The sequence below is a fragment of the Manis javanica genome, chromosome 11 (assembly GCF_040802235.1).
Source record: "Manis javanica isolate MJ-LG chromosome 11, MJ_LKY, whole genome shotgun sequence".
Taxonomy (NCBI): Eukaryota; Metazoa; Chordata; class Mammalia; order Pholidota; family Manidae; genus Manis; species Manis javanica.
In genome coordinates, this window is record NC_133166.1 from 113,978,217 (window position 1) to 113,990,145 (window position 11,929).

Consider the following 11,929-nt stretch of genomic DNA (forward strand, 5'->3'; position numbering starts at 1 on the left):
GGCGCCAGACTAGGACATAGGGTCTGTGGCAGAGTCGGGGCCAAAGGGAGGCAAATGAAGGACAGGGTGACAAGGGACGCCATGGTACGGAGCCCAGACAGGTCGACCTGGGGGCCTGGGGGAGTGCAAGCTGGCGCTGAATGAGGAGCGCCCAAGGGCGGGTGAGGGGCTGAACCCCTGGTTCCTCCCAAGGGTCCTGCGGGTGAGAAGGCCGGTCCCGCCAGACACCATCAGCCACCAGGTGGCAGCAAAGGGACAGGAGGACGGGGGCCAGGCCACACGGTGAAAGTGCCAGGACTCCATCACCCCTGAACAGCGGCTCTGAGGGTGGTCAGGTTGGAGGCCTGAGTCTCCCACCCTCCCTCCGTTAAAACATGTCTCCCCCAGACCCTAGACCTCCCTGGGGTGGCCATACGCAGATGTGTCCCAGACTGCAGCCCCTCCTCACGTCCCGCCAGGCCCCAGTGTGGCCAGCTGCTCATCCTGGTCCCTCTCAGCCCTCTCCCACTGGGACGCTCTGCCCATTTCAGGCCCCACAGAGTCCTGGGCCCATCCTCGCCCCCCACCTCTGAAGGTCCCAGGAAGCTCCCAACCCCTGCCCAGCGGAGATCTAAGGCTGAGTCGCAGGGCTCAGAGCCAGTGCCAGCCCACGAGCCTGCATTCCCAGTTCCAGGCGGGTGTGGCCAGAGGCCCTCCATGTCCCATCCCCCCAACCTTCCTCACCGACCAGGCTCACATCCCCCTCACCCCAAACCATTTGCCAACCACCCCTCACACAGCACCCCAAGCCCACTGCTACATGGCACCCCCAGGTGGGGCGTGAGGACGCGCCCTTGGCATCCCCACCTGTGCTCGCTGCCAAAGTACTGTGCGGCCATCTGGGCCCGCCCCCGGGCCCCGTGCCACCTGGGAGGCATAAAGCCGGCCGCCGCAGCTCCCGAGGGACCTCCGATGTCGGCCATGAAGGGGAGCGGCGCCCTTCTGTTGGCCCTCACCCTGCTCTGCACCTGTGGTGAGTCTGTGCACATTCGCGGGGGGCGGTGGGGGTGAGAAGCTGAACTCCAGGCACCGGGCCCCTCACAGTGACGGGTGTTCCCTTCCCCGAGGCCCGACCCTCCTCCATCACGACACAGATGTGAGCCGTGGTCCCGGGGTCCCTGCTGACCCTAGTCCCCACCCTAACCACAGACCAATCCCAACTGACCCCAACCCCAGCCCGGCTCCAAGCTCTGCTCCAGGCCAGTGTCACCACCAAGCCCAGTGCCACTAGCCCGGCCTGAACCCAAACCTCCAAGTCCCAGGTCAGCCAAACTCACATGGAGGGGAAATTCCTGCCGCGTCAAGGGCTTGACTTTCCTTCCCCAGTGACGCCAGGGGGCCCAGAGTGGACAAAGGCAGCAGTGTTAGGGGTGATGGGGGGGGGTCTAAAGGCAGGTAGAGCTGGGGGTGTTATGAAGGAAGATTTGGGGCTGGAGAGGAGGGACGGCCATGGGGCACACCTGGGCATGTGAAGGGGCAGTGACGGGGGAATCTGGAGACCACTGAGGTTCCGGGGTTGGAAGGGAGTTCTCCCGTCCCAGTGTCATCTCAACCCCATGACGCAGGGCTGGCCACAGGGGAGGACAACACTGAGCTTTTCATGGACTTCCTGCAAACGCTGCTGGTGGGGTCCCCGGAGGAGCTCTATGAGGGGCCCCTGAGCAACTATGACGTTAATGCTGATGCCAAAGCAGCGATGAATGAGCTCAAGTCCTGCATAGACAGCCTGCAGCCCATGCACAAGGCAGAGCTGGTCAAGCTGCTGGTACTGTGGCTGGGGGGTGGGGACACCCATTCCCTAAAGGCCTGCAGCCATAGCAGGACCCACAGCCCTGCTCCCCAGACCCCCCACCAAATGCCATGGCCCCTGGTTGCTTGCTCAAGGAAGCTCCCATAGCCCACCATCCCAGAGACACCCCTATCTGTCTCAGCCAGCAGAGGTGGACAGCCCAGCCCTTGCTGTCCACAAGCGACTCAGTCTCTACTGCACACACAAACATGCATATGCAGGTGTGAACATGCAAACACAGCTGCACGCACGGATCCACATGTGCTCTCACACTACGACCCCAGCTGCTAGGAGGGGACAGGCCAGCAATGCCAGAGTCCACCATTCCCCCGGCAGCAGCCCTGGTCTGCTTACATGATGCAATGATGCCTCTCTAGTTACTGACCACCAGGCATGGGCCCCCCAGCCCTCTTGGCCCACACGAGTCTGTCTTTCAGGTGCAAGTGCTGGGCAGTCAGGATGGCGCCTAGTGGACCCCAGATGTGGCTCCAGCCGCCACAGAACCAGCTACATAAGCAGCCAAGGCCACACCACCTCATTACCCCTTCCCCGGGTATGAATTTGCCCTCAAGCTGCTCAATCAATAAAGCTTCCTGCAGCTCAGGCTCTGGCTTGTCTCTTTCCACACTCAGGGACACAACTACACACTTGCAGACTCACACATGTGGGGTCGCATGCTCAGAGCACACACGTATATGTGACTCCACACAAAGGGCAGGCCCGCCAACCCATCCAAGGTGGACAGAACAAGACAGGCAGACGGGAGGATGCAGGGAGGCCTGCAGAGGCAGCGGTGGGAGGCAGCATCAGGGACTCAGAGCAGGGAGGGGAAAGAGCCCCAGAAAGAGGAGGTGGTCGGGCTGGGTGCGTGCACACACACACAAGCACACACCACAGACACAGTGGCTCGGGTCCGGGGCTGAGAGCAATCTTTCTCCCCAAGTCACCCAAGGAAACAGTCTGACTGGAAGGGGCACAGACCCAAGCAGGAACTCCTTAAGAGCAGAAAAGGTGCACCTGCTCACAGGGACACCCAGGGTGCCCGACGGAGGGCAGAGTCTGAGGAGAGCCCCACGGGAGAGCAGCTGCTCCCCACGCTGACTGCCCCCCACCCCCTGCAGCCAGTGCAGACCCCACCTCAGCCTGCACCCCAGGGCCCCCATGCCTGTCTCCTCAGTTCAGACGTCCCTGCCAGCGGCAGGGCTAAACAGGGTCAGCTCTGCCCTCACACACTGCTCCTTGGCCACACCGGCTCTTGGTCCCACTGCCATGCTGTCCCTGCCTGGGACCTCACCCTCCTCTTTGCTGCCCTTGGGGCCTCTGCCCACCCTCCACAATGAAAAGCCAAGTCCTGGGCCTGAGCCATGCCTAGGGAGGGGGATCCTTTGAGCAGAGGTCATTGTGTCATCATACAGACAGTGATCTAGAACCCACCTCCCGCAGAGCCACATTCTAGAGCTCGGGGGCCAGGACCCCTCCCAGTTCTCAGCCCCCAGCGGGGAGAACAGAGGAGAGGCCCTCCTCTCCATGCTCCTTTTTCGCAAACTCCCTGGCAGCGAGGCTGGCGTGACGGGACCACCTCTGAGGAGGCTGGGTCCATAGATTGCTCTGAGTGCCACTCCTGGACTGGAGAGGTAAAGGCCCCCACCCCACGCACAGCCTCACCCAGGGTGTTCCCCACCTGTGCCCACTGTACTGGCCCAGTTGCACCAGGGTTTCCTGGGGAGGAGGAACCTGCCAGTGAGCCAGTGAGGGGTGGTCAGGGAGGGCTTGTCCACAGGGGCCTGATGCCCCTCCCCTTGGGGGCTGGTCAGGGACAGGGACAGGCAACCCACTGCCTCGGCCCAGGCCCCGGCCTGAGACCCCACCAGGGCGGCTGTGGCCGCAGTTCTACCATCAGTAGGAGGAAGGATCGGGGGGTGCCTCCAGCACCTGGTCACCCTCCCATCCGCGGACAGGGCCGGCCATGGCCGAGGAGGTGTGGGTGGGCACCTGGAGGCCCCACCGGCCCCGGGGGCCTATCGTGGCCCTCTACAGCAGCCCTGGGCCCAAGTACCTGATTCCACCCACCACAGGTAAGCCCCTGGGGGCCTGGGAAGGGTGGGGTGAGAGGCGGGAGCCAGGAGTGCGGTGGGCCCGGGGAGGCCTGGGGTTCATCCCTGACTCCAAGCCCATCGACCCTTCTGGGGCCAGTCGGCTGGGAGGAAGGGCAGGGTCTGCTCCAGGCCGCTCAGAGCCGCTGCCCCACAGGCTTTGTGAAGCACACGCCCACCAAGCTGCGCGCACCAGCCTACAGCTTCCGTGGGGCCCCCATGCTCCTGGCAGATAACTGCTCCCCGGGGCCCCGCCACAGCGTGAACCCCAAGGTACTGAGGACTGGCAAGGACCTTGGCCCTGCCTACTCCATCCTGGGGCGCTACTACACGAAGATCATGCTGACCCCTGGCCCCAGTGAGTGACCCTGGCCCGGCTGCAGCACCTCACAGCACAGCTGCTGGCCCTGCACACCCTGGGGAGGCACCCCCCACCTGTTCCATATTCCCCACATAAGGGGACATCAGGCCTGGGCGGGGCAGTCGCTGACCCTGTGCAGCCTCTAAGACCCCCAATCCTGGCTCAGACCTGGGCCGCTTGGCCAAGTCCCAACTCCAAGTCCACGTCAGACCCTCCCTCCCTCCTCAGGTGGCCTGTCTCCCGCCTCTGCACCAGGGCTTCTGCCCTGACACCCCCGACCAGTGCTGGTCGCCATCATGTTGGGCTCAGAGGCCCCGTGCCTGGGACGTCAGGGGCTCCTCGAGCCTCGGAGCCAGGCCAGGCACCCACCTGCGTGGCCCGTCCCCTCCTGGCACCCCCTCTGCTCCCTCCTCCCCCAGGTGACTACTTTCCAGAGAAGTCTACCAAGCACATATTCGATTCGGCTCCCAGCCACTCCATTTCTGCCCGGACCAAGACCTTCCGAGTGGACAGCACCCCAGGTCCTGGGCAGTCCCGACAGCCCCCAGCTGACGCAGTTGGGCCCCGGGTGGGGGTGGTGAGGCAGGGCAGCCTGCCGGCTGGAGGCAGCAAGCCCCAGGGAAGGAAGCAGCAGAGATCCCGTGTGAGGACTACGGTTCAGCCTGAAGCTCAGTGCCCGTGCATCACACAGGTCCTGGAGCCTACATGCTGCCCGTGGTGATGGGGCCCCACACGGTTGGCAAGGTCACGCAGCCCTCCTTCTCCATCAAAGGCCGCAGCAAGCTGGGCAGCTTCAGCGACGACCTGCACAAGGCAAGGGCCCCCCCCCCAGCTGGGGCAGAAGGCCGCCTCTCCCCCAGGAGATGGTCCACCCGGCCCTTCCCCCAGGGCCCAGGAGCCGCCAGCCTGGCCTCACTCCTGTGACGCCCCTCCACCCTCTGTCCTCGGTGCCTGGCACCACCTGCGTCTCCACAGGTCGCATTCCAGTGCTGGGGAGGGTCGAGCAGGGAAGGCGAGCACAGCACCCGGGGTCAAAGACCCTGCAGTGAATGTGTGCCCAGGAGCCTGAGGCACCCGGGAAGCCTGGCGAGGCGGCTTCACAGCACAGCAGGCCTCACCAGCACAGCACAGCCCATGGTCCCCAAGTCCCACAGGGCAGCGTCCCAGCCGGGATGGAGCCTCTCACACACAGAGAGGGCAAGCCTGGGGGTGGCACACACTGGTGTCACTGCCACGATGAGGCCAAAGCTGAGGGGTGATATCGTTGAGATGGGGCCCCACAGCACTGGGGATGTCCTCACACTGTGACTACTGTTGGGAGAAGGGTAGTAGAAGCGGCCCTGACACACAGACACACAGTGACCCAGGGCCTGCAACCCACTGTCCACCGTTGACCCCCTGCCCTCTGGGGTCATGTGCCCTGTGAAGCCGAGCCTATCAGAGCCTCTCTTGCCTCCCAGACTCCAGGTCCTGCCGCCTACCACCAGACTGACATGCGGGTGACTAAGTTCAAGGCTCCACAGTACACCATGGCGGCCCGGGTGGAAACCCCAGGGGATAAGACCCTCAAGCCAGGACCAGGAGCCCACAGTCCTGAGAAGGTCTGAGAAGTGCCCAGCCCACGGGGGTGGGGGTTCGGGGGGAGGTGGGAGTGACAGCCCAGAGGGGATGGGGCAGGGGGCCACTGGGAGCCTGCAAGGGGCACGGAGGCCACGCACCCCCCAGAGTGCTGTGCGCCTCCAGCACCCAGTCCTTCTCCCCAGAGGACAGGCTCCATGTCCCCAGGCAGCAGTGACAGCCAACACTGAGTGCTCACTGCTACCGGCTCTTTGCTCCAACCTGGCAGCATGGCCTTTGGCTGGTCCGCTCAGGCTGAGACTCAGGAGGGACAACAATGCCACCATCAGCCCAGAAGGGCAAGGCCTGTGGGTGGGGGCAGGGTGGCTCCTCCCACAGCCTCTCCTCTCCTAGGTGACAGTGACCAAGTACTGCGCCCCCATTGTCACCTTCGGCATCAAGCATTCTGACTACATGACACCCCTGGTTGTGGATGTGGACTAGCCCTGGCCCCCACCCCACCCCGTCACCCAGAGCCTCTGCCCACCGCGTTCCCACAACAGACTCCTCGGCCACGGGCTCAGGAGGCCTCTTCTACCAGGTGGGCTGCAACCGCCTGGCCCCGCAGGGCAGCATGCATATTTGGACAATCATGAGCAGCTATTTTTTCTGTGCCACTTTCCCATTTGTTATTGTTTCCTGCTCTGCCCAGATATTTAATAAACAAGATTCTATTAGCAATGGGTTTGTCTTGGGAGAAGAGCAAGGTTTTCCAGAAAGGAGGCCCCTGGGCCATCAGTGCCAGCCATGTTGGGTCCTATCCTGGCTTCCAGGACTGGGCTCTGAGTGGAGAGGGCACCAGACACCCTGCCCGCCTGCCCTCCACATTGCTGTACACTCCCCACGGTCGTACGTGCATCCATCCCCTCCCACACGGTCTTCCCCCCGCTTGACTGACGCTCCCCGTGGAGAGATGGGGTCTTGTCCCTCCCTCACATCTGGGTCAGACCCTGGAACTGCCCTGAATAAAGTGACTTCCAAGGAGAGGGCACAACACACCACGGAAACAGCTTCGGCCGCACGACCCCCACCCTGCTCACCTTCTCCAGGCACCACGCTGCGAGGAGGCCACACAGTGAAGCCATGTGTGGCATCCAGCCCAGCGGGGCCCCAACCTCACTGCAACACTGACCTGCAGACCCGAGGGAGCCTCAGGTAATGGCAGCCCAGCCTCCCATCTCCCAGCCGAGGCCCTGACACGCCAGAGCAGACACAGGCAATGGCAACGTGAGTTCTAGGTGATGTTACGCATCAGAGCCAACATGGGCAGCACAGCAGGACACAGGCAGGGAAGGGTGGTGAGCAGGGCCTGAGGGGCACTTTCAGAGGCCACCCTGGCGTCCGAGGCCAGGCCTGAGGAGTGGGGTCTGGATTCCACCTCAGCCCCCGGGAGGTTGCGAGGACTCCGGGGCAGGTGGCCCTGTTACCCCGTGGGACTGCCTCAGCTGTGACCGTGTCATGCTGGGCACCTGCTTATCATTTAATTGTTGAAGCAACGCTATCATCATCCCCATTTGAGTTACAGGAACCTGGGGAGAAAGTTGAGCAGAAGTAGTGAGCCTTGGTAGTCCGTACCAGCAGGGACGCGTGAGCTGTGTAGGGACCCGGAAAAACCAGACAGGGAAGGAAGTGGGGTCTACCAACAGTGCCCACAGCCAGTCTGTGGGTCAGGGTCAGTTCCAGACAAAACTCTATTAAACCCCCAAATGAGGATGCCAAACACTGTGTTTGCATCATCACAGAGCTGTTTATTCCACTGTAATTGTCAGTGTCCTGTCCACAATGACGGGTAGAGCCTGGTGGCCATCCTCGTGTGGCACAGGCTGAGCCAAGGCCCTTTTGTTTTATTGGCCTCGAGCATCAACATCAGTAACCCAGGATCAGGTGCTGAATGTACAGGGCTGAGCAAGAGGGTGCAGGCCCTGCGGGACCCCTCACGCCCCCTTCACTGAGTTCATCCTAATACGCAAGAATGAGAAGCAGAAGAGCAAGTCAAAAAGGCACCCAAGCCCAGACCGCAGAAGAGCTGGAAGGGCTGCAGAGAGCTGCGGAGGTGGAGAGCACAGAGCCCCCCGAGGCCTGCGGTAGGGGACGCGGTTCTCAAGGCCCCCCGAGGCTCAGACCTACCCTGCCGACTGCATCAGCAGGAGGGGCACGGCACAGAGGCATCCTCAGGTGTGGCGTGCTGGCACGGCTGAGCCAGGCTCTCAGGAACTGAGGTTGGCACGGGCCCAGGACAAGGTGGGGGACACAGAGCTCGGGTTCAGGTGTCTGTGGTGCCTATGGCTGCCAGATGGAGACACCACCCAGGCAGTTGCTATGGGGTCTGGTGACCATGGACAGGCGTGTGGTGAGGCTTAATACAAGTTGAGCAGACAGCTGGGCCACAGCTGGAGCACAGGGACGTGGCTGTGAGCAGGACCACGGGACCTGCCAAGGAGAGTCAAGGATGAGGCGGAAATGGCAAAGCCCCAGGTGCACGCAGGTGCGCTTCACTGCCGTGCTGTAGAGCTGGATCCCCTGCCTCCAGAAGGCTGAGGTGCCGGCCGGTGTGAGGGGAGCCCGTGAGCGGAGGGAAGAGCAGGGTGTGCGGACAAGGAGAGGAGGGAGGGCCAGGAGGGGGAACAGGGCCACGACCAGGGCCGGGCGGGCTGTGGGAGCCGTGGCTCATGTGTGGTGCTTGCGGTGAGAGCGTGTCGGTGGGCAGTGAGCTGCTAGTTCCCAGTGGAAGGCAGAAGATGGGAGCGAGGCCTGAGAGGGACACACAGCAGCCAGCCAGTGCTTTCAGGTGCAGACAGGCTCTCACTGTAGGGTGACAAGAAGCCGCTGGTCCAGCTGGGTGTGCAGTTCGGTTCCTGTGAGCAGGCCAGCCAAGTGGGCCATGAAGGCCCAGGGAGAGGTAGGCGGGAACAGCAGTGTGCGGAGGCCGGGGTCAGTGGGGGCTCCGAGCTCCCTCACAGCAAGGTGAAGCGCACGTGGCAGCAGCCTTGGTGGAGGGAGAACTGACCAGTGACCCTCAGGCAATGACCTATGGATCCTATGAAAAGAATCCTTTGTGAAAAAGCCTCCTATCTTAACCCAAAAAGGCCCCCCACACCCTGCCTGACTCTGAAATGCCAGATGAGCCTTTCTGGACATCTCCCAGAAATACATCTATGGTGCTGGGTAGACACTGAGCCCTAGTGTTTCTGCTCCCAGATACGTGGCTGTGAGGTCTGAAGTGCAGGCCGGGTGTCTCCAGCCAGAGCCCCAGTACACTCCTCCATCCACAGGCCCTCCCCTTCCCCGAGGGTGTGGCTTCACTGGGGGGCTGCAAGGCAGGCACAGAGACCTAGCAGAGACCCTGAGCACTGGCCCGCCCGCACTCCACAGCCCTGGCCAAGAGTAGCCCCCATCTCTGGGTCGAGGACTCTGGGTTGGAGAAAATGGCACTGATTTGAGATTCATGGCCATACCCCATCCTGCGTCAGCTCCAAGTACTTCAGGCACCAGACATGTCCTCATGCAAACAAGAATGAGGCAGAGGAGGCTTGAGATGTCAGAGCCCCAAGGGCAGGAGAAGGGCTGTTGGCCTCAGGTGGCCCCATCAGCATTCCCAGCTACTCTGCTCAGACCTGGCTCTGCCAGCATCTCTGGCACCAGGGTGGTAAAGGGGGCTGGACCTTGGTTTCCCCAAGAGAAAGAGCCCCTTGCACCCATGGCAACAGCCAACATGAGTTTGTCGGGTCAGACAAATGTGGGCTCCCAGCCACACAGGAAGAAGATTCCTAAGCCACAAACATCATTTCAAAGACATATTTCGCTGGTAGGTCCTCTGGAGTCCAGGACACCAGGCAAGGGAAGGCCCTGGTTTTCCTGGGCATCCACAGAAGCCAGCTCCCACTGGCTCATGTCCTTGCCCTCGATAGGAGGTAGGAGAGGATGAAGAAGGCCACAATCAAGCCCATGGCCATACTGCACAGAAGCTTCCGGTTGTCTCGCCCAGACTGTGCCATTGTGGAAAAGCGCTTCATGCTCCCCGTGAGCAGGCCTGTCATGCTTGTGAAGTCCGAGTCCTGAGGGAGCAATCCGACTTGGTTACATGGGAGCGGTGCTTCCATGGCCCACGTGTGGGTGCTGCGGGGTATGCTGGGGCCCACACTGCAGGTGGTACAGGGCAGAGCTGATGACACTCGCGCACGATGCAGGCCCTTACCATGCCATCCAGGTACCGATTTTGGTCCTCCGTGTCTCTATCGATGTCCAGGGCCAGCTGGTCAGGACACAGAAGGGGCAGGGTCAGGCCAGGGCAGACACCCTAGACATCCCCCCAAGACCAGAAGACCCTGCCCACTCTGCCACACAGTGCCATCAGCAAAGGTCAGGAGATCCAGGTATCACTCAGGCCCCACACAGGTAAGCACTGCCACGGATGGGACAAGGAGGATGGGAACTACCTGAAACCCTTCTGGGCCTCCACCCTCCTTCTGATCCACATTCCAGGGCACCAGTTGGAGGTAAAAGGGGGCCCACCACTAACCGATTTGAGCCTGGTGACCTTGGAGGCCAGGCTGTCGGCCATCCGCTTGTTCTCCCGGTCTAGAATCTCCTCCACAGTGCCAGGGCTCTGAGCTATGAAAAGAAAGACACTGGTGGGGTGCATCCATCCACAAGTACTGCCTTTCAGCTCTGCCTGTCAGGCATTTGTGGCCTCAGGGTTCTCAGTCCATCCCACCTGGCCCAGTCAGACATCTGGGGGCCTGGACACACCTCAGCCCTGATACACCTGACAGACTGCATGAACGACAATGTATGCGTACACGTCCACGCCAGGACAGGCAGGCTCCCTCAAACACGCACACACCCAAAGGGTTTGATTTAGTCTAACCAGCACTTTCTCATACTGTGACAGAACCTGTACTCTTTTGCTTTGAGGATGTCGCCATCAGTGTATACATGACCTGCTCTCAAAAAAAACCCCTGTAAATTCCAGTATGGGCATAGGAAGACGCAAGACGAACACCAGGGGGTGAAGAGTAGCAGAAGGAAGGCCCTTTCAGGGACGACTTGTACACTGGTCCTTGAGAAGTGACAAATTAACCACGGAGGAAAAAGCTGATCAAAGCTCCCAAACACGCAAAATCGGGGCTGAGGTCGACTCCGAGGGCGGGGCCTATGGCCGCTCACCCAGGGCCCAGAGCCTAATGCTTGCTGAGATATGGCCTAGCGCTAGGGCTGGGCCGGGTGATCCGGACTCGTCACACCACGAGGGTGAGAACCGCCTCCCCCAAATTAGGACTGCAAGTTTGCCGCAGGCCAGACGCCTCAACGAGGCCCATGGGGCGCAGCCCAAGGACGCATTGACGTGTATAGATCCAAAGGAAGGAATGTCAGGGTCCCACCAACCACTTCCAATTTGTTCATTCCTTAACGGCCACAACAGCCCTGCGAGGCGAGCACCGGCATCCCATCGGGCAGACGAAAAGAGCTCCCAGAGAGCAAATGCACGACGCTCCGGGCAGTGGAGGACAGCTGGGGGGCCGCAGCCGCCAAGCGCAAGGGCTAGTCCCCGGGGCCCTGTCGACCGGGTGGCCCGGGGCTGACGACCTCGAGGGGAACGGACGGAGAAACAACTGCGGGCATTGCAGACCGCTTCGCAGAGCAGCCGGACGGGAGCCCCCGCTGGGCCCTGACGACCCCCGCACGGCACGGCTGATCTACCGCCCAGGGCTCCCAGAGAGGCAGGGCGGCTCCTGAGGACGGTGGCGTCGGCCACGGCCGGCCCCATAGCCATCCGGTTTCGTTTCCCCGCGCTCACCCCGAGCCCAGTCCGCCATCGTGCCTGCCACAATAACGGAGACCGTCAGCGGCACATCCACCACCTCGTCGGACGTGGCGCAGTTGTGGCAAAGGGCTTCCGGCACCGCCCCTTCCGTCCCGGGGTGGTCAGCTTCCGGCTGAGGCCCTGGTCGCGAGGGCTGCTGGGGTGACGCCATGGGAACGGAAGTGACGTACGTTCCAACGCTTAACTCGGGACCGGCGAGGCATCTG

The 11,929-nt window shown here is 62.1% G+C and overlaps 3 protein-coding genes across 4 annotated transcripts; 2 read left to right on the top strand and 1 right to left on the bottom strand.

Annotated features, from left to right (window-relative positions):
* The first annotated feature begins 474 nt into the window (after nt 1–474).
* On the top strand, nt 475–2,432 carry SCGB1C1 (secretoglobin family 1C member 1). Its single transcript, XM_017642046.3, has 3 exons — nt 475–1,012; nt 1,605–1,804; nt 2,266–2,432. Exons 1-3 carry the CDS (start codon nt 697–699, stop codon nt 2,296–2,298), a joined length of 549 nt encoding a protein of 182 aa, XP_017497535.2. The 5' UTR covers nt 475–696; the 3' UTR covers nt 2,299–2,432.
* Nucleotides 2,433–2,578: 146 nt separating this feature from the next.
* CIMAP1A (ciliary microtubule associated protein 1A) lies at nt 2,579–7,512 on the top strand. The gene is made up of 7 exons (XM_073217447.1): nt 2,579–3,462; nt 3,787–3,903; nt 4,079–4,279; nt 4,702–4,803; nt 4,974–5,101; nt 5,743–5,883; nt 6,254–7,512. Exons 2-7 carry the CDS (start codon nt 3,795–3,797, stop codon nt 6,341–6,343), a joined length of 771 nt encoding a protein of 256 aa, XP_073073548.1. The 5' UTR covers nt 2,579–3,462; nt 3,787–3,794; the 3' UTR covers nt 6,344–7,512.
* A 114-nt stretch (nt 7,513–7,626) lies between these two features.
* On the bottom strand, nt 7,627–11,914 carry BET1L (Bet1 golgi vesicular membrane trafficking protein like). 2 transcript variants are annotated; one of them, XM_037002455.2, is made up of 4 exons: nt 11,697–11,914; nt 10,419–10,510; nt 10,095–10,151; nt 7,627–8,329 (listed from the first exon to the last, which is right to left on the bottom strand). In XM_037002455.2, exons 1-4 carry the CDS (start codon nt 11,872–11,874, stop codon nt 8,180–8,182), a joined length of 477 nt encoding a protein of 158 aa, XP_036858350.2. In that variant the 5' UTR covers nt 11,875–11,914; the 3' UTR covers nt 7,627–8,179. The 2 variants fall into 2 exon arrangements, with proteins under 2 accessions (XP_036858350.2, XP_017497558.2); XM_017642069.3 differs by lacking the exon at nt 7,627–8,329 and adding an exon at nt 9,681–9,954 and having other exon boundaries at nt 11,697–11,852.
* Nucleotides 11,915–11,929: the final 15 nt, after the last annotated feature.